Source organism: Talpa occidentalis, unplaced genomic scaffold (genome assembly GCF_014898055.3).
Source record: "Talpa occidentalis isolate TD23 unplaced genomic scaffold, MPIMG_talOcc4v2.1 talOcc4.17, whole genome shotgun sequence".
Lineage (NCBI taxonomy): Eukaryota > Metazoa > Chordata > Mammalia > Eulipotyphla > Talpidae > Talpa > Talpa occidentalis.
This window is the reverse complement of record NW_023601754.1, coordinates 6539402-6559173: the sequence shown is the minus strand read 5'-3', so window position 1 is coordinate 6559173 and position 19772 is coordinate 6539402. Positions and strand designations below refer to the sequence as shown.

Below are 19772 nucleotides of genomic sequence, written 5' to 3'. Positions count from 1 at the left end.
GGAATGCAGTGGGGTGGGTGCCAAAGGTGGTATAGACAGCCCTGGAGAGGCCTGTGTGCGGCTACCCCAAGTGGAGCTTGGGATGACAGGAGGCTTCCCAGCATTGAGAAGGACGCAGACTGGGCTTGAGCAAGAGGGGTAGACTGGCTGGATAATTCAGCTCCGTGACATGGTGATAATATGTAAGATGTCGCTGTACAAAGGGCTCCTTGCTTTGTGACTGGGGATAGAACCACTTTTAGGACTTTTTGGTGCTGGAGAAGACCTTGGCCATTCTGGGATGATTTCCATGTGCCCTAAGAAGGAAGCTGAGGGAGTCGCTTGTGGGAGAAGTGAGCCTGATCTCGGGATTCTCAGGTGTGCCCCAAACGCCTCTGTCATAAGTGATCCTCCTTGGGGAGGGCCCCCTCCAGCGTGCAGTCTGCACCTGGTCACCTGTGCCATCTAGGGGAGCAGTTCCCAGAAAACAGTGTTTGCAGACAGTGAGGGCTGGAGGCCAGGACAGGGAGGCTGCGGGAAACCTACTTCTCTCTGTGACCCCGCATGGCCCGAGATTGGAGCAATGTGCCCTGCGGAGAATGGGAACTTAAATGGGAATGTGAGTTCCCATACTGCTCCTGTGCCAGATGCCGTGGTGCCTCCAGCCTGGACTGGACAGCGGGTTGGAGGCTTTGTCCCAGGAAATGGCCTCAAGTGCTCCGTGCCTGCCGGCACACCTGCCATTCTGCCCGGGGCACATTGCTCCAATCTTGAGTCATGCGGCGTCACAGAGAGCAGCAGGTTTTTTCCTCAGCCTCCCTACCCTGGCCCTCCAGCCCTCACTGTCTACAACCACTGTTTTCTGGGTCAACTGCAGGGCCTCTAGGCTGGACCTGCAGGCCTGCTGTGCTTTCTGGATCCCAGGTAGACCTGGCTTCCGCCTTGAGGGAGAGCCAGCACCAACACTTCCGCGCTCGAAGGAGAGATCACAGGAGCGCTTCGAGCCCCAGAAGGCTCAGATCACATGGGAGGATCCAACAGGGCCCCTGGGGAGGGGCAGCTCAGGGGATCACTAGCTCTGTTAGGGGCTGCACTTGAGTCATCCTGATTGCAGCGGTGAAACTGACGCTGGGCAGGAAAAGTGCTGAGGCAATAGCTGGGTATCACTGCTCACTTTCCTCCCTGGGAAGTGCTCTGAAGGGCCCAGAGGTGACAGAGCACAGATACTGCTGCTGGCAGCCCCTGCTGGGTGCTGTGGGTGGACACGTGCAGAGGTATGTAGCTGTCATGGCCTGGCCGCTGCCCGGGCAGCCCCCCGGACAGAGATGGGGAGATGGACGCAAGCTGTGTTGCTCCAGCAGGTGGCGCCAAAGGGCACCGCAAAGGGCAGGGCTTGGCTAGGGGCTCTGAAGACTTCCTGGAGGAAATGGCTTCCTAAACGCCAACCGCCAGCCGAGACTTCTGGGGGCCCAGGCTGAGTCTTAAAGGCCCAGGGTGAGGGAGGCCTTGGGGCAGAGGAATACCGCCTGCCCCACTCCCACCCCACAAGGGCCTCTTCGGCCTGGCGGACAGCCACCTGTCCACTCCCCAGCTGTCTTCCTCTGCAGGGAGACGCTGACCAGCTGGAACCTCATTCTCTCCTCTGGAGGCCAAATGAGGGGAGGCGTGCTGAGTGGTTTCTGGGGGCAGGGAGGCAGCTGCTGAAGCCAGACAAGGAGGGAGGAGGATTTCCCTGCCTGCTGAAGGCCTTGGCCTTAGGGAAGAAGCAGACAGCTGGGCCTGTGTCATCTCTGCCAGGCCTGCCCTGCCTCCTTCCTCCGAGAAAGACGATTCTGACTCTCAGTGGGCAGGGGAGAAACGCATGGGCTGCTGCTGCAGTGACTCTCGCGCAGGGATGGGCTGGGCCTGGCCTTGCATGGGTTACGGGGGGCCTTGGAAGGGAGAGGAGGCTTCACTTGGCTCAGCATTTTCTGTGGTGCCCGGCTCAGACTTCTAGCAGGAGAGACTGGGGGCAGCTGTGAGTGCTGCCACCGGCCCCTACGGCTGCTGTCAGGGCTGAGAAGTGAATCATTGCTGGCTGGTTCCGCATCACTGGAGGGACAGCAGCAAAGCCAGATGGTGGAACCTTGCCACAGGACTCTTCCGAGGCAGGGCCATGACCCCGAGAGTACCACGGCCCCTCCCTTGGGCCCTGACCCCGAGTTGTGGACACAAGGAGCAGGGTAGGGTTAGAAAAAGGAAGCTGGCTTGTGGGGATCCCTCTGAGAAGACCAGGCTAGATGGAAGGGTGGAGGCAGTGGCTTCTCTGCCCTAGGGAGCACCCTCTCTGGGCCAGCCTCCTGGCAGTGGGGCGCTGATGCTGTGGTCATGGGGTCAGTAGGGTCGTGGGGCCTGAGGCATGCTGTTGTCCCCTGCCCTGCCCAGAGGGTTGTGAGCGCCACGTGGCACATCCTGTGGTTTGGGGTTGGGTCTTTGTAACCGGTTTGGAAGGTGGTGACTAGAGCGGAGCCAGACAGGGCACCCGCAGAGAGTGGCAGGAGGTGAGGCGGACATGGGCCTGGGGTACGTGGGATTCTGGAGGGATGTCCTGTCCAGGGCAGAGAAGAGCAGGCTGGAGCGGGAAGGCTTCCCCTGAGGGTCCGCCGCTCTGCCAGCTCTGTGGGGTCGGGGCAGCAGGCTGCCACTCTGGCCTCTGGCTTGCAGCTGCAAAAAGGCCCTGCCTGACAACCTCAGTTTGGGGGGGGGCCTATCTCTTCTCAGCGCACATCCTGTGGCTGACCCAGCCGGATTGGGGGTGGAGAGAGGGCAGCTGCCTGGCCCCAAGCCCAGGAGAGCAGAGGTCGTAGGAGGGCGCGGGGCCGGGTAGGAGCTAGGGGAGCATGTGGCAAGCAGGGGGAGAAGGGTCAGGCCAGGACAGGAGCCGTGGCTTCCTCCTGCTGCCTTCCCGCAGGGCCCTGTGGGACTCCCCCAGTGACCAGCCCTCAGAGCTGGGGCCTGGCCCACCACCTCCTTCCCTTCCTGCCCTTGCTATCAGGGGGTCTTCCTTGGACAGCCTCAGCCCTAGGTGCTCAGATACAGTCCCAGGACCAGGGCCTAGCTGTGCCTACCCAAAAGCCAGGGCAGGGCCGGGCCTGTACCCAGCTCAGGGCAGTGGTAGCCTCCCCTTTCAGGGGGCCCTCACACTGACTTTGGAGAATGTCCCTTCTGAGGCCTCATCCAGCTCCCTTTTGCCCATTCCTAGTCACAGCCTGACTGTGACCGGAGGCCCCACCCGCTCTTCTGCCCAGACGGATCTCGCTTACTGCACAAAACTCTGGCCCAGCCCTGGGTGGCACTGTCTGGCCGGTTGGAGCAGAGCTTGCCCCTTGCAGAGTCTGAGTGGCGTGGCCCCTCCCCTCCCCAGCTCCACAGCCCCCTCTGCTGCCCATGCACTCTCCAGCGCCTCTGCCTGGGGGCGCCTCGGCCTTGGCCTGGGGCTGACCTGCGCCCAGCCTCCTGTCAGGTCTCTGGGCCTCCTCCAGGCTGTTCTGGGCTGATGCCCGGCCTTGGCCTGGAGCCCTGAAGGAGGAGGTGGTGCTCCTGCTTTGGAGTGGGGCTGTGCAGGGCAGCTCCTCCGATTCTGCCTGACCCGGGGCCTCACTCCAGAGAGGCCCGTCACTGGCTCTTCTCCCCACCCGGCCCCTCAGCCTTTCCTCCCTTGCTGTCTCGCCCCTGCCCCAGCCCCCCGTCCCCACCCAGTGCCCAGCGCCACCCTAAGTGGACCCCCTGCTTACATCTTGGCTCCTGCCCCACCCCGAGTACACCAAGTGAAGTCAGGACCCTCTGCCGGGTCTGTGGGTCCAGCCTGCTGGCAGCACTGCTCGCCTCCTCCCCTGCTGCCAACTGCCTGCGCGCAATTCCTCGAGTGCAGCTGTGCCTCGGTGGCTGCCTCCAGGCCTTTGCACACGCTGTTCCCTCTATCCAGAACACGCTTTCATCTCGCTGTTCTTTCATCCCAGGGCCTGCCTGCGCGTGCCCCCTCCGTGTGCCCACAGTTACCCCGTCCTGCCCGGACACTGTTCACACGGTGGAGTGGTTACCTGCTTTCCCGTCATTCGCGGGGCTTGCAATCACCTTCACCCCACACGGGGGGCTGTCTGTCCTGTGCCTCTGCTGCTGGAGCAGGGGCCTCGCTGGGATGGGGAGGTGAGCCAGTGGTGCTGACTGTCCGCACCCAGGAGGCAGCACACATGGTTGAGGGGCAAAGGCAGGGGCTGGGCAGCCAGGCCTTCCAGCCCCCCCCCCTCCCCTGACGGCCGCCCTGCTGTTGTGTGCCTCCCGTAGCTACAGCTACATGATTGACAACGTAATCCTGCTCATCACGGGCACGCTGCACCAGCGCTCCATCGCCGAGCTTGTGCCCAAGTGCCACCCCCTGGGCAGCTTTGAGCAGATGGAGGCCGTGAACATTGCGCAGACGCCCGCCGAGCTCTACAATGCCATCCTGGTGGACACGCCCCTGGGTGAGCCGTGGTGGCAGAGGGGGGGGAGGGAGCCTTGGCATCAGTATCTGTGCCTCACTGTGGTTGTGGATCCCCCAGTAGGGGGATGACCCCAAGCGAGGGCTCCCCGCTGCTGCTCACCTTTACCTTCCCTGTCCCCCCCACCCACACACCCCTTCTGCTCTGTCCTGTTGCATCAGTGGGTCCGGGCAGGCTGCCCCTGGACCTCTATCAATGAAACTTTGTGAAAGCCGCTGATTTTCGGGACACGAGAAGGGCCGAGCTTGTGGAGGATGGCAAGAGCAGTCTGGGTTCCCCGGAGTCTTGGGCCCTCTGGCAGACTGTGGCCCCAAGCTGGGCTGCAGTAGTTGGCTGTCCTGAGGCAGAGGAGGGAAACAAGCAACTCCACTTGCCTCCATCAAGCAGATCCCAGGGGTCAGGTCAGGCAGTGTCCGGCAGGATGCAGGGTCCGTGTCAGAGGCCAAGGAAGGAAGGGGAACTGGGAGCTTCCTGCAGGGCCCCGCCTAGCCAGTGCTGGCTCCTGTCTGCCTTGGAGACTGAGGAGAAAGCATGAGCACTGTCACTAGCTAGTGCCTTCAAGGCTGCAGCCCTGTTCCCCAGAGCACCACCTCCAGGAAGCCTCCAGGGTTGACCCACTGAGATCTAAACCACACTTGGTTCTGTGCTGAGAGGCCTGAGCCCTACTAGCTGGCCTTATCTGCTATAGACTCTCCCAGGGACTCTGAGCTGGTTCTGGGCTATTTGTGGCCCCTTCTGTTTCTCCATCTTTCAAGAAGAGACAGATCAGTGGGTTTGCAGCACATGCTCCCCCCCCCCCACGAAGGGAGAGGGAGGTGGGTTCTATCCGGTTCTGGACTCTTCCAAGTTTGCTAGTTACTAGTTCATGCCCACCCAGATGTCACACTCATTCCTTGTCTACGGAGGAGGAGGCTGGTTTTCCAAATGTGGGCCCCAGGCCCTCCGGGGGAGTGCAGAGAAGTGGGCGTTTGATCCCAAATCCACAGCTGCCCCTCAAGAAGAGAGGATGTCACGGCCTCTTACGCAAGCCTGTCTCTGGCATGGTCTGAGCTTGGGTCTGCCCCAGCGGCGATTAGATCATGTTATGGCTGGCCGCCTCCTTTATAAATCAGTTTTAGGAGCAAAAAGGCAGGAGAAACTCAGGTCAGTGCACGTGGCCCAGAGTTTTGCTTCTGCCACTTCCAAGGCAATAGCCCAGACCAGTGTGGGGACCCCCCAACACCCAGCCCCTCTGTGCCCCACAGGGCAGTTCAGCATCCGCAGGACCCTCGCCGCAGCCCCGCCTGCCAGCCCACCCTTCACACGCGTGTCTTTCCTCCCCAGCGCCTTTTTTCCAGGATTGCATCTCAGAGCAGGACCTGGACGAGATGAACATTGAGATCATCCGCAACACACTCTACAAGGTAGTGCCCCCGCGGACAGGCCGGGGGGCGGGCAGGCGGACTGGGCGTAGATGGGTGGGGTCGTGGGCGTGATGGGCCCATGATTTATGTGGGGTGCCGGGGACGGGAAACATCTGCGCCAGGCTCCTATCCCGGGGGCTTAACCACTCACTCCCGGCTCCTGTGATGGGCGCAAGGCTGCACGGAACAAGTTCTCTGTCCCGCGGTGCCCGCGGCAGGTGATTAAGATCAGTGGGAGTGGCGGCCTCTCCACAGCGTGGCCTGTCAGAGCTGGCTCCTGCACGGCCGCTCCCCCTGCATCCAGGAGGGTCACGGGCCACCACCCAGGCCATAGCCCTCGGGCTCCCCGACTTGAGCTGTTGCCAGCTCGGACAGGCCCTGAGCAGAGGCCAGACTGTGTCTGGTGCCGTGGGGGCAGGGCCCCAGCCAGGCGTCGCTGTGTCCCCACAAGTCCCTGTGTCCTGAGCTTCCCGCCCAGGGCCCGTGCCACGACCCCCATCCTCATGCCCACCCACCTTCTGCTTTTCACCAGGTGGTGGCACAGGCTGGTGACCCCTGAGATAGAGTAAGTGAACTTGGGGTTCCCAGGTGAACACTGCCCTGAGGTGAAGAGCAGGGCTAAGAAGCAAGGGAAGAAGGGTCATGGCCAGGGGCCAGTGCAGGACATTTGGGACAGACTGGGCTCTGGTCTTGGTGATCCTGAACTGATGGGCTATAGCCAGGGACATGGGTCAGCAGTCCCATGGGCAGGCCCTGAATGCGGGCTGAGGATGGCACCGGGCTGCTGACCTAGCCGCGAGGACCTCTGTCCAGCAGATCTTTATAGTGATCTGCTCTTGCCCTGGCTGCTGGCCAGCCTTGGCTGCAGCCTGAGCCCAGGCCTTTGAGTCCTGCCACAGGTGCCTGGGCCAGAGTGCAGGGGTGGCCTGGTGGAGGGAAGGGCTTGCCTGGAGGCCGCAGTGGTGTGGGCACCAGGGCAGCACTTGCAGAAGGCAAGCCGGGAGCATGGGCAGCAAGCACTTTGCTGAGGAAGTGCAGGTTCCAGAAGAGCAGGAGGCAGTTGTGCAGGGAGAGGCAGGCACAGGGTCCAGCCACCTGGCCAGAAGTTTGAGCCTTATCTGTGGGCAGGGTCAGCCAGTGAAGGTTTCCACAGGGCAGGGACTCATCGGAAAGCCCCATCCGGCTGCAGCGTGGAGGCCGGATTAGCAGGGATGAGCCTAGAGGCAGGAAGATTATCACCTTCTGTAATGCTCAGGGTGGCCCAGGAGCTCTGGAGGCATCTGTATCCCCATCTGTAAGATGAGAAACTGAGGGCTTAGAGACATAGGGCAGGTGGCCTGATGCCACCCGCTAGACGCTGGCGGCCCTGGGGATCATACCCAGCTCTGCCTATCTGCCAAGCAAGTGCTCTCACCTGGCGTCAGGGCGCATGCCTGTGCTCCCGCCCTCCCTGCTGGCCCGCTGCCGGGTTCCTTGCCCTGAGACTGGGTAAGGGGTGCGGCTATCCCCCCAGCCTCACCCACACCCTCGCCAGACCTAACTGGTTTCAGCTGGAGTTACCGATGAGGGCTGCCTAGGCCCCAGCTCATAAACACGATCTGATGGCGCGGGCCCTGTGCCAGGACCGCTTGCCCGTCCAACGGTGTCTCAGCCCAGTGGCCACAAATGGGAGATTAGATGGACCCTCAGCCCCCTGGTGGAACTGTAAGCGGCTGGTGCAGCAACCATGGGCGGGCAGGCTCCAGCAGACAGGGTGGAGGCGAAAAGGTGACCTTGACGCTGGGTCTTTGAGGTGTTCTCAGCGGTCCTAGCCTCCAGAGGAGCGTCTGGATCTGTCCTGCCTTCTCCACCTGGGAGCCGGCCTTGCAGGGATCAGTATGGCTTGGGGAAGCCTCCCCTCAGATAGAAACCTTAGGCCCCACTGGGGCAGGCCTGGGGGGTGGACACAGCCAGCTTGGCCAGCCACAGAAAAGGAAATGGCCAGGAGCACCCAGTCACGATAGGATGGGAGCTGTTTGTGCCACCTACACCCTCTGATTTCTGGTGACCTCTGTGCTGGGATCCACGTTCTCCTTCCTGGCTTCTTAATCCAGGTCCTGTTCTAGACTTGAGTCACCTAAGGCCTTCCCCTGCGCCCCGTCTGCCAGTGCTGCTGGCCAGGCTCTATGTGGACTGTGGGCTCCTGGGTCTCGTCTCGTCTTCTCTCCTGACACAGCCCCAGGCCCGAGTCAACGGGTGGCGAATGGAAAGGTCTCCCCGCCTGGGCGGCTAGTCGGCACGGCACGAGAGCTTCCCAAGCCTCGCAGCCCTCACTTCCCACAGAGTCCCTGTGACCACGCCTCCTGAGGCGCTGTGACCAGCCACCCCTAGAGGGGCTGCAGAGAGAGGGGTGGGAGGGAGCCTGTGGTGGCTGGCTGTGAGCGCGTGCTGGGTCAGACCTGTCCTGCTCTGTCTCCTCCGCCTGCCCAGCAGATCCAGTCTGCCGGGGCAGGAAGTGCTTGCCCCTGCTGGCCGTCCATGTGTCCCGGCCTTGCGCTGCAGGGCTGACGTCCGCGTAGGCAATAACCATGCCTCCGCAGGAGCCGGGCTGACGCTTTGGTTCCCGGGACTGATGCCTGGGGCTTGGAGGAGGGAAGGGAAGGAGGGGTGTTCTGAAAGGTGGGGCGCGAGAGGGGCCAGGGCACCCAGTGCGTGACTTCTCAGGAGTGACCCTTCCTCACTAGCCCATCTAGTCCTGCTTTTCTGGGGCTGTGGAGGGGAGACTGGGGACAAAGACAGGCAGCACAGCAGGGGGCAGATAGCCCATCTCTGAGTCTGGTCCTCCGCCAGATGAGGCCATGGGGGCAGAGCCCCCCAGAAGCAGACCTGCAGCCAGAATTGCTGTCACTCCTGGTGGGACGCTGCAGGCTGCTGCCGCCTGGCTAGTTAACAGTTGGGTGTTTCAGGCTCTGACATGAGGACCGTCCTGGCCAATCCATGGGTGTGATGTTGGACTCACCATAAAAGGGGCTGGGGAGGGAGCTGGGAGGGAGCTGGCAAGCCCCCAGGCTTCCTGCGGGGCTGAGCAGGCCCCGTGTTCTGCACAGGCCTACCTGGAGTCCTTCTACAAGTTCTGCACCCTACTGGGCGGGACCACAGCTGATGTCATGTGCCCCATCCTGGAGGTGAGTGCCTGCCAGCCCTCCTGCCTGCTGACCCCCTGCAGCCCTGGCTGGGGACCCCTGCCCGCTGACTGGCTACTGGCCTCCCTCCCGCTCCCTCTTTCCTTGCCTGTGCCCGGCCTCACAGTTTGAAGCCGACCGCCGCGCCTTCATCATCACCATCAACTCCTTCGGCACAGAGCTGTCCAAGGAGGACCGAGCCAAGCTCTTTCCACACTGCGGGCGGCTCTACCCTGAGGGCCTGGCCCAGCTGGCTCGGGCTGACGACTATGAGCAGGTCAAGAACGTGGCTGACTACTACCCGGTGAGTGCCTGGCGGGAGGACGGTGGGTCAGCACGCTGGCCCTGCATCCCCGTCCCGCACCCAGCTACGTCCTCATGCCGTGCTTCCCCCCACCCCCACCCCTGGCCAGGAGTACAAGCTGCTCTTTGAGGGTGCAGGCAGCAACCCCGGAGACAAGACCCTGGAGGACCGATTCTTTGAGCACGAGGTGAGCGCCGGGCCTGCCGGGAGGGGCGGGTGCTCAGGCCTTTCTCCGAGGTCACGGCCTTCTGCACACCACACCTGCCTCTCTCCGCAGGTCAAACTGAACAAGTTGGCCTTCCTGAACCAGTTCCACTTCGGTGTCTTCTACGCCTTCGTGAAGCTGAAGGAGCAGGAGTGTCGCAACATCGTCTGGATCGCCGAGTGCATCGCCCAGCGCCACCGCGCCAAGATCGACAACTACATCCCCATCTTCTAGCGCCCTGGCCCCGGCTCCCCACACGTGTGCGTGTCCGTGTGTGTGGCAACAAAGCCACGGCTCACCCGCCTGCCCCAGGGGGTAGCACATTGTCCTAGTGGCTGCCCAGCCCCCCCAGCCCTCTGAGACTGCTCTTGGGCCTGAAAGGGGCTGGGCTTCTGCTTCCCCCACCAAGGATGGACCAAGCCCCACCGTCACAGCAAGGAGCCCCTCAGCCCGACGTTTACAGCCGCTGACATGTCTGAGAAGCATGTGGTCACTTTTGTGTCCCCCCCCCACCTGAGGACCCCCTGGGGGCAGCGTGAGCCTCCTCTCCCTTCTGTGGGTCACCCCCAGAGCCGTGGCCCAAGGGAAGGATAGAGTGTATGTCTTTGGGGTGTGAGGGAAGTAGCTCTGAAACCCCCTCCCTCCGCACTGTCCTGTGAGACAATAAACTGTCCTCTCTAAGCCTGGCTGTCCGCTGTCTCTTTAGACCCCAGTACCTCCCAGACCCCCAACTTCCCTCAGGGCCTGCCCTTGCTAAGTCCTCTCCTGCCTAAGCCTTCTACCTCCCTCTCTTAGTCCAGAGTCCTGGGCCGGCCCCCTCCTGGTGCAGGCAGGTTCCCGGAGGTTCCTCGGGGCCAGGGAAGTCACTGGCGGATGGCCCCATCACTGCTTCCTCTGATGGAGGCTCAGACAGGCCTGTGGACCTGGGTCTGACCCTGGAGGATCCCTGGATCCCCTTGATTGTGCCCTACAACTCCCTGGGCCAGGGTCATTACACCCATTTCACTATGAGGAAACCTAGGCCTCTGTCCAAGAGAATGAACCAGACTCTGCCCAGAGCCTCAAACCCCAAGCTGAGCCCCAGGGGTTCCCCAGGCAGCGCCTAGTCTCTCACAAAGCCACAGCCTGTCGCCCCTTCCCACAACACAGCGTTTCCCACATTCTAAGAGAAATAAAAATTTGTCTTCTTTATTTAAAAAGTGGCAATCAGGCAAGTAGGGTATGCAGCCTCCCTGTGGCTTGAGAGCTCGGGGGTGGGTTGCTGGGAACCTAATTCTTGAGCCAGTCAAGAAACAGTGGTGATTCATCCTTTGAATTGCAGCACCGAGGCACTGATGCCGAGAAGGAATCCTGAGGGGGTCCCCAACCCACCCAGTCACTCCTTAGTTTGCAGAGCCGCTGTCTGCGGGGTCCTGTCAAAGGCTACAGCGAAGACTTCGACCCCAGCTGCGGGGTGGACCCTTATGCACAGAAGGGTCTGTTTGGGCTCAAAAAGAAGTAGAAAGGCCCGGAGATTCACCAGGAAGCCTCAGCCTTGCCAGGCCTGGTCTGGGGCATCGGCAGTGGCAGAGTTGGGTTTTGTTAGACCAAGTCTCTAGGGCAGACTTGTAGGTCGCAATACCCAAGGGAAGGCCCAGGGCGCATGGCATCTGCTCTGCTGGAGCAGGTAGGCCACGTGGGCACCGCTCATCGGGTCATCTTGGGGGCAGGGCCCAAAGGCTTTGGGTCTTAGTCTGCATCCTGGGCGGGGGCACTGGGTTGGCCGGGCCGCAGTGCCCTTGGCAGACAGTGACTGATGAAGAAGGACTGCAGGAAGCGGCGCCGCAGGCCCTCGGGCAGGTAGTAGTGGATGAAGTACATGAGCCGCAGGCCACGGCCTGGGTAATAGCGGCGGCGTGGCTGGGTTGCCAGCAGCGCATCAGTGATGGCATCTACAACCGGGCTGAGGTCTGGTATGGCCAGGCGCAGCGAGTGCAGGAACTGCCCGTGCAAGTGCTCGATGTAGTCCTCGCCATAGGCCTGCAGCAGCTCTTGGGGTAGGTTGGCCAGCAGGAGCTGCTTGCGCTTTTCCCAGTGGCCCACATTTTGCACTGACGCTGGGGAAGGAGTGGCAAGGTCAGAGTGGGGGGGGCCTGAGGTCAGCTAGAGAGGGCTAAGCCAGGACCAGGACTGGCCCACAACTTGCTACTCACCTCCAGCCTAAGCCCTGCCCATTCCTCAGACCTGACCCCAGCCCAGATGACACCATGCCACCCCTCTGTTCCCAGCCCTAGGCCCCACCCACGTGTCACCCAACACTGAACCCTACCTGTCTTGAAGCAACCAGGCTGGATGACGCTGACCTTGATCCCCCAGGGCAGAAGTTCACAGCCAAATGTATCCATGAGCAGTACCATGGCTGCTTTGGAGGTCCCGTAGGCCGCCAGGCATGGATATGGCATGTCTCCTGGAAATGGATAGGGGCCAGGGCCGCTCAGCCTGGGCCAGGGCCTCCAATATTCCCCCCCAGTCCCGTGGCGGCTCCTCTTCTGCCCCAGGCAGGGCGGCGGGGAGGCACTCACCTGCTGGGCTGCCCACCGTCACAATGCGACCCCTTGAACGGCGCAGCAGTGGCAAGAGGCCCTTGGTTAGCTCGAGTGTGCCGAAGAAATTCACCTCCATGCAGCTGCGGAATGTGGCCACCGGAGACAGCTCCACATCGGCCACTACATCGTTGTAGCCGGCGTTGTTGACCAGGCCCCACAGGCCTGAGGATGCGAAGCCGGGGCAGAAAACAGCGGATGAGCCCCCAGCAAAGCTCCAACCCCAGCCCCTTCACCACATCCAGCCATACCCTCTCCTGGCGGAGCCGCACCCACTGACCTGTGCTGGTGGTGTGGGCCTTGGTGAACTCTAGGACCCGGCTGATGTCCGCTGGCTTGGTCAGGTCCATCTGTAGCAGCCTCAGGCGAGGGGAACAGCAGGCAAGTAGCTCCAGGGCACCTGGGCTATCCAGCCCCAACACGGTGGCCAGCACCGTGAAGCCCATGGCATCTAGCTTCTTGGCTGCCTCCTTGCCAAAGCCAGAGTCACAGCCTGGGCAGGGGCAGAAGAGTCGGTGAACTGCGGCCCAGACAACCCCAGGATCACCAGCCTAAGACAATGTCAGGATTACCAGGGTCTAGGCGGGAGTCAGGCCCCAGGGCACCCAAGCTCCCAGCAGTGGCCTGCCCAGCGCTGATGGGCTTCGCCCCTCTGGCTGAACACCTGGGCCTCAACTCTTCACAGCTGTTCCCTCTGACTCCCCATAGCTGCTCCATCAGCACGGCCTATGATTCCCACTTTACAGATGAGGAAACCAAGACCCAGTGGCGATAAGTTGCTTCCCAGTCAGTCAGCAAAGAGGAAGGCCTGCTCTACGGTGGGTCCGCCTGAGGCCAGTCCCAGACCTGATGTCCTTCTGCCTGCTTGACAGCTCGCGAGCTTCGGATTACCGCGTGGGCTCTCCTCCGGTTACCTGGACACTGAGGTGGCCCTGGAGTTAGTTAGCCCTGCCCACTTCTGCTCCCTTGAATCCACCCTCTACCTATGCAGTCAGAGAGATCTTTCCAAGAAGGACAATGTCACTCTGCTGCCACGCCTATCCCGGGCTCCCTGCGTCCTCACGACGAAACCCGTGCCCTCGGCTCACACTCTCTGCTCTCATCATCCAGGCCTGGTGGGGCCTGAGCCCACCTCCCTCTGACACTCCAGGGCCCGGGCAAGCTGGAAGCCCAGCCCCACCTCACCTCCGACCTCCACCCTTGGAATTCTGATCAGTGGCCAGCATGGGGCACTCTGTGGCCCAGGCCACTTGCCCACCGGGCACAGGATGATGGTGGATGAAGAGAACAGACCTGCATTTAAACCCCATCCCCCACCCACCAAGGGCAACCTGAAGTCAGTGACCACTCCTGGAGGCTTCCTCTCCCATCCAAGGACTAGCCAGGCCCAACCCTGCGTAGCTTCTGGGATGAGGCGTGCAGGGTGGTATGGCCCAGACACGAGCACTGGAGGCTCCATTTCCTTTCCCTGGTAGGTAGTGAGGAGCCCCCAGGCAGAGCCAGAGTGGGGACTGATAAGCTCCAGCTTCCCTGATTGTTCCCATTTTGATCCTGGCTCTGTGGGCGGCCAGCGAGGGGAGGAGGCGGGCCAGTGAGGAGGAGGTTGCTGGGCCACCCCCCCTCCGGTGGTCCTGGTGAGCAGAAGCAGCTCTGCCTCTCCCCTCCTGGAGGGCTCAGCACCCCTCCCCCTCCAGCGGCAGAGAACAAAGCTGAGCAGGGGGCTATAAGCTGGGCTTTGAGAGCCTGGGGACTTGCCAGCCAGCCAGCCAGCCAGGGGCTGAGGGGTCCTTCCCGGCAAGTCTGGCTGGGGGAGGGGAGTGAGCGAGCGTGTGTATGTGTGTGCCTGTGTGTGTGTGTGTGTGTGTGTGTGTGTGTAACTGCCTAAGATTCCTCCCAGAGCAGACAGGACCTTTACAGAGAAACTGAGGGCTTCCAGGCCTCAGTTGTGGTCCCAACACAGTCACCCATGCCTGGCACATGCCCCGCTCCCCTGCACACACTCAGATACCTGTACATACCTCCACCCCTCCACCCCGCCTGCCTGTTCGCATACCTCAGTGCCTGCAAGGGACACAGCCTCCTGCCCAAACCCTGACCCCGAGCCTGAGCTCCAGGAGCAGCCCTGACCAGCAGTTCTCAGAGGCATTCTCAGGAAGGGGAGGGCCGCAGGTCATCCGGCAGCCACCAGACAGTGTCCTGGCAGGTGGGCAGGGCCTAGCCACCTACTTGTCCTGCATTCCTGTGGTGAGAGAAGAACCCCACTGAGAGCAGGGAGTAGGCCGGGAGGCTACTCCTTACCCGCACACGGGGTGTCTAAGCCTGGAGCTGGGGGAGCCCAAGTCACAGAAGAGGGACATCTCTCACCTCACTCTCAGATTCAAAGTTATAGAAGTAACAGCAGCAACACAAGGGCCTGTGGTGAGCGCAGGGGAGATGGCCCTCTGCCTTCTCGGTACCTGCAGTGGCCTGCAGCCTGTGCAGGCAGCTCACAAATTAGAAGGGGAGTTGCCCCTTGTGGGGCAGGAGGAGAGCGCCAACAACCTTGTCCTTGTCTCATAACAGGTGAATTTTTCATCTTTCCTTCCTCAAATCCCTGGACCCGGAGTCCCGTGTGGCCTCATGCTCTGCACCTAAAACTTGGGTCGGTCCCATTCAGCCCGAGCCCTGCTCTGTCACCACCGTCTTCACTGAGACCCAAAGCCCTCGCGAGCCAAGTCTCAGCAGCAGCCTTCTTGCCTGGTGTTCAAGGCCCCTTCTGAGGAAACCACCTCCCCTGCCCCCACGCCCAGCAGCCAGCCTGGTTCCTTACTGTCCCCTACCCAGGCCATGCTTATACCTGCCTCGCACCTTTGTCCCACACCTGCCGTCTGGTCCAGAACACCTTCCATGCCTCACCTATGTCCACTCATGCTCTGAGGCCCAGCGCAAAGACAGTCTCCTCTGGGAAGTTCTCCCAGCTTCCTCCGGTCATGCAGGGCCCCCTACTGGACCAAAAGCCTCTGGGAAAAGCTGCCCCCAGCACAGACCCAATGCAAAGGCAGAGCCAGGAGGCACCTGTCCAAAACTACGAGGTTGGGGGAGAGCAGAGCGCGCCCCTCCCCCCACACAACTGAGCCTGTGCCCCCTGGCCTTTCTCCCCCTCCCCACTTCCGGCTGGGCCTCAGCCCCCCTTCTCTTTCCCTCATTCTGGTGACAGATTTATTCCCTGCACCAGACAAAGAGAGCTCAGCCAGCGGCCTGAGGCACCTGAGCCCAGCTCCGGGAGGCGTCCCTCCTGGGCTCCGGGGCGCATCAGGGATGGGCTGTGGGGTGCTGGGCGCAGATTCCAGGCCACCACCTCAGCAGCGAGGGGGTGAGAGGTGGTGCATGAGTGGCAGCTGAATGCCCTGCTGCTCCTCGGGCTGACCTCAAGCTTTCCTGAACTCCAGGAAACCCAACAGCCGGGGGGCAGGACCCCAAGTCCCCACGTTCGCCTTGCCAGGTCCCAGGGAGGAGGAGGTGGTGCGCCCCACGTGGGGATGTCAGGCGGAGTTTAGGGAGCGACCATCCCCCGGTCGCGAGCCCTCGTCCCTCAGGGCATGGCCCCCTGTCCCGACAGACACTGCCCCTTTGGAGAGGGGCGCAGCATCACCCCCAAACTCCAGCAGCCTCCCGCCTCCTCCGTCACCCGTCTGCTCCGCGCACCTGCCCGCTCCCTTTCCCGCCAGCACTTCCCGCAGCGACAGGTAGTCAGCCCCGACTCGGGGCGGCTCCTCCTCAGCTGGCTCCCTGCACCCGGGGGCGCACTCCCTCGGGGGTCCCGCCTCGCCTCGCCTGCCCAGCCCTCGGGGGTGCGGCCCCGCTCTCCAGCCTGGACTCCCCGCGCTCCGCGCCCCGCGCACTCACCGGTGATGAGCACCGCGCGAGTGGCCACGGGCAGGCGCGGCGGGCGCGCCAGGCGGGACAGCGCGATCCAGCCGGCGGCGGCCAGCACGGCGAGGGCGGCCGGAGGGGCAGCAGGCGCTGGCACAGCCAGTCGAGCGCGGCCAGCAGCGCCAGCGCGGCCAGCAGCGGGCGGCCCAGGCGCAGGTCTGCGCGCAGCAGCTGCAGCAGCGCGCGGGCCGCCACGAGCAGCCAGGCGCCGCCCGACGGCCAAGGCCAGCGCTCCATGGCGGCCGGGCCGGCGGGGCAGGGCGGGGCGGGGCGGGGCGGGGCCCGGGCTGCGGAGCGCGGAGGGCGCTCGGGGCCGGGGCCGGGGCGCGGGCGCCGCGGAGGGCACCGGCCGGGGGCGGGAGGGACACTCGCGTTCTCCGTGCGCCCTCGGGCCGCGCTTATAAAGGGCCCGGGGGCGGGGCGGGGGCGGGGCGGAGCGGGGGGCGGGGCTTTCCGCCGCGGCGCTCGGGCACCCCCCGCCGGGCAGGTGCCCCCCCCCCCGCCCCGCCCCCGCGGCCAGATCCGCTTTCGAAGAAGCCGGAACAAAGTCCCAAAGTTGTGGCTCCAGGAGGAGCCGCCGGCCGCGCCGCCGCAGCCCCGGTGTCCTGCAGCCCCCGCGGCCCCCCGCACGCGCCGGGACGCAGAGCCGCCGTGGGGGGCGGGCACCCCCAGTTCGCCCTCGCCGCAGACACCTGAGGACGCGCCCCGCCGCGCCCCGCCGCGCCCCGCCGCGCCCCGAGCCCCCCGCCGCGGCCGCCCGGCCCGCGCCACGCCGCGGGGAGCCCACCAGCCCTGGCCGGCAGCGCGGGCACCCCGACCGCACCCCCGCGCCGCGCGGCCCCCGGCCCCCGGCCCCGGCGCACGCCCGGACGCGCACTCGCACTCCGGCGCCCGCGGCCTGGGGCGGGAGCAGGGGAGCGAGAGGACCGCCGGGTGCTTGGCAGCCCCGGCCCTGCCTCCCCTGCACGGCCCAGCCCCGGAGATGCCCCAGCCAACCCACCTCCTCCTGCCACACAAGTATACGCGTGTGGGAGGGGGTGAGGGTGGGGCGGGGTCCCGGGAAGCGTCTAGGCCCCCTAGTACCTCCAGTGCACCCTCCGACCCCAGGGTTTCCAAGAGTAGGCCAGTAGGGCCCCCACCCCGGAGTTGGGGAGGGCGGCCTCTCAGACAGGGTTGTCCTGCCCCCCCATCATGATCCCAGGGGATCAAGTGAGTGGCTGCGTGTGGGTGCAATCCCCTGCCAGTGTCTACGAACGTATGTGTTTGTGTGTGGCCCGTCGGCCCCCCAGTCTGCCCACCCCCAGCTCTGGCACCCTGTGCTTGGCATCCGGGCCAGGGCTCTGCCAGGTAACTAGGAGTTGGTGCCAGTAGCTGACTGCCAGGCCGGGTGCTGAGGGGTCCCTGCTTCTTGTGAGTCTCCAGGCCTTGCCCAGTGCCTCCTCCAGGCTCCATTCAAGGCCTTGGGAGGTCATGGGCCTCTCCCAGCCCCTCTGCCCATTCTCTGAGGTGCCCAGGCTCTGTGCCAGGGCTTCATGACAGTGCCTCCTCCAAAGCCTCTGCCATCCAGAGATGACCCCCTGGTGGGGTCTCACGGAGGCAGCCGGGAGACAGACCCACGTAAGGGCAGAGGCTCTGGGTGAAGGGCCCATCTCCTGCACAGGGCCACACCTGTGCCCCCACCTGGCCCTCCTGGAGGAACAGATGACAGGCTAGCTCTGGCCCTGGGAGGCAGGACAGGCCTGGGACGGTGTGGGGCCCTGACCTTAGGCATGTGACCTAGTGTGCCCGTGGGCACCTGTGTTCAAAAGAGGCCACCGTGACACGTGATAGCCTCCACACTGAGGAAACGAGGTTGTGCCTGTTTGCACACTGCCCGTGAGCTCTGTGACGCGTCGGTGCACGTGCGGCATGTGTCTCCTGTGCCGTGACGCCGTGACGCGCTCGTGTGAGGACTTCTGTGCGTTGCGTTTCTGGGGACTCTTTCCCTTGGTCTGGGGTCATCCTTTGGAAACTCGGGAAAACAGTGCTTTTCTGAAACCTGCGGATTCCTGCTGCCCTGAATCCATGCCCCGCTCGCGCTCCCTTGCCCCGGCTCTGAGCTGAGCTGTGGCTCCAGCCTGACTGAGGATCCTTGCTCGGGTCTCAGGTCATTCAGGGCTTCCCCTTGTGGCTGGGGAGAGGAAGGGGCGGAGGTCCCAGGCAGTCTTCAAGGTCAAGGTCACACGACAGCAGCTCCTGCCCGAGCAGGAGTCGGAGGGCAGGGAGGTGGCAGCGGGACAGAAAGGTGAGAACAGGCTGAGACACGGGGCGCTCCCCTGCCCGCAACGGGGAGGGCGTCGGGATGACGGCTCTGGCTGCTGAGTACAGGGCTGTGTGTGGGGGGAGTTAAAGCACTGGGGGTGGGGGGTTGGGGGGGTGAAGGGTGCGAGGGGGGGTGGGCCGGTTTCCAGCCCATTCTGCGATACTCTGCCACCTTAGACAGAACCATTCATTTTGTGGGTTTGGGTCTTGGTGGGATTGTACGATCTGCCACATCTTTATAACCCATCTCTCCCCCAGCTCCCCCTCTCACTCGGCTGCCTAAGCCGGGAAGCCAGCTCTCCTTTCCAGGGTGGCCCCGTGGCCGCCTCAGCAGCTGAGCCCTTAGCCCGTGTCAGGTGCAGATGCTCTAGTGTGGAAGGAGGTGGCTGGGGCAGGCATGGCTGGGAGGAGCTGGCCCAGCCCTGTCTGAGGCGTGGTGCCAGCTCGTATCTGCCCAGGGGCAGAGAACCAGCCTGTACCAGAACCAGGAGTCTGGCTGGCAGGGGCCTCCATGGAGGAGAGAAGGGGGGCCGCGAGCAGTCACCCTAGCAGATAAGGCAAGGGCTGGCGGGGGCAGAGGAGCCACCGCGAGAAGAGCTCCTGAGCCAGCCCATCTCTAACCCTCAGCCCGAGGCTTCCCTAAGTCTTGGCTCCCCCCACCCGTGAGTTAGAAACCTGGCGAATCAGACCTTCAGCACACCCCAGGCTCGGAGGGGTTCCCCAGGAGGTGAGAGGCAGGCTGGCTGCCGCGGGTCTGCGCAACCCGGCAGCTCACGGGCACCATCTGCTGGCCTGTGGGGGGTGCGGCTCTGAAGGGGATAAAGGCCAGCTGACAGCTGGGTTTCAGGAGGGAGGGGAAGTTCTGGGGTGGGGGTGCCAACCTTATGCTCTGACCACAGCGGGGTTCCTGGAACCACAATCCTTTTCCTCTGTGACGCAACAGAGCCCCAAAGTCACCCTGCCCTGGACTCTGCTCGCCCCAGGCCCACCCCGTCCCTGCTGGCACAACGGGGCCTCCCTTCCAGACCCTCTCCTCCTCATCCTCAAAGGCAGCAAACTTTTTTTTTTTAAAGTTTTATTTATTTATACATACAGGAACTGGGGTACAGGCCAGAGTTGTGGGGGGTGAGAGGAGTCACCAGAGACAGAGTGGGGAGCAGAACAGGCAGATTGATTGAAACACACTGCTGAGAGGAGCAGCGGGTGAGTCAGGAGAGGTCTGCTGTGCCATGTGGGTAGCTCCCTGGCTGGGGATGGAACTCGTGCTGCAGAGACTGCGGACAGCTTCATAGGCTGTGTCTTAACCCCTTGCGCCACCAGGGAGGTCCAAAGGCAGCGAACTTTTATTGAGCCCCTCCGGCACCCACGCCCTGTGGCTGTCTTGCCACTGGCTCCTTCCCCACAG

The 19772-nt window shown here is 63.4% G+C and overlaps 2 protein-coding genes across 3 annotated transcripts in view; one reads left to right on the top strand and one right to left on the bottom strand.

The window, feature by feature from the left end:
* ATP6V0D1 (ATPase H+ transporting V0 subunit d1) overlaps window positions 1–10254 on the top strand; it is a 35287-nt gene extending 25033 nt beyond the window's left edge. For both annotated transcript variants that reach the window (XM_037515909.2, XM_037515910.2), the window contains exons 3-8: window positions 4303–4481; window positions 5823–5902; window positions 8989–9066; window positions 9191–9367; window positions 9477–9554; window positions 9645–10254. In XM_037515909.2, coding sequence (XP_037371806.1) covers window positions 4303–4481; window positions 5823–5902; window positions 8989–9066; window positions 9191–9367; window positions 9477–9554; window positions 9645–9806 — 754 coding nt within the window. In that variant the 3' untranslated portion in view covers window positions 9807–10254. The remainder of the gene's footprint in view (window positions 1–4302; window positions 4482–5822; window positions 5903–8988; window positions 9067–9190; window positions 9368–9476; window positions 9555–9644) is intronic.
* Window positions 10255–10665: 411 nt separating this feature from the next.
* HSD11B2 (hydroxysteroid 11-beta dehydrogenase 2) lies at window positions 10666–16303 on the bottom strand. The gene is given in 6 exon segments (XM_037515908.2): window positions 10666–11668; window positions 11881–12018; window positions 12134–12319; window positions 12435–12647; window positions 16040–16147; window positions 16150–16303. Coding segments are annotated over 6 exon segments (1167 nt in total). The 3' UTR covers window positions 10666–11300.
* Between the last annotated feature and the right edge of the window lie 3469 nt (window positions 16304–19772).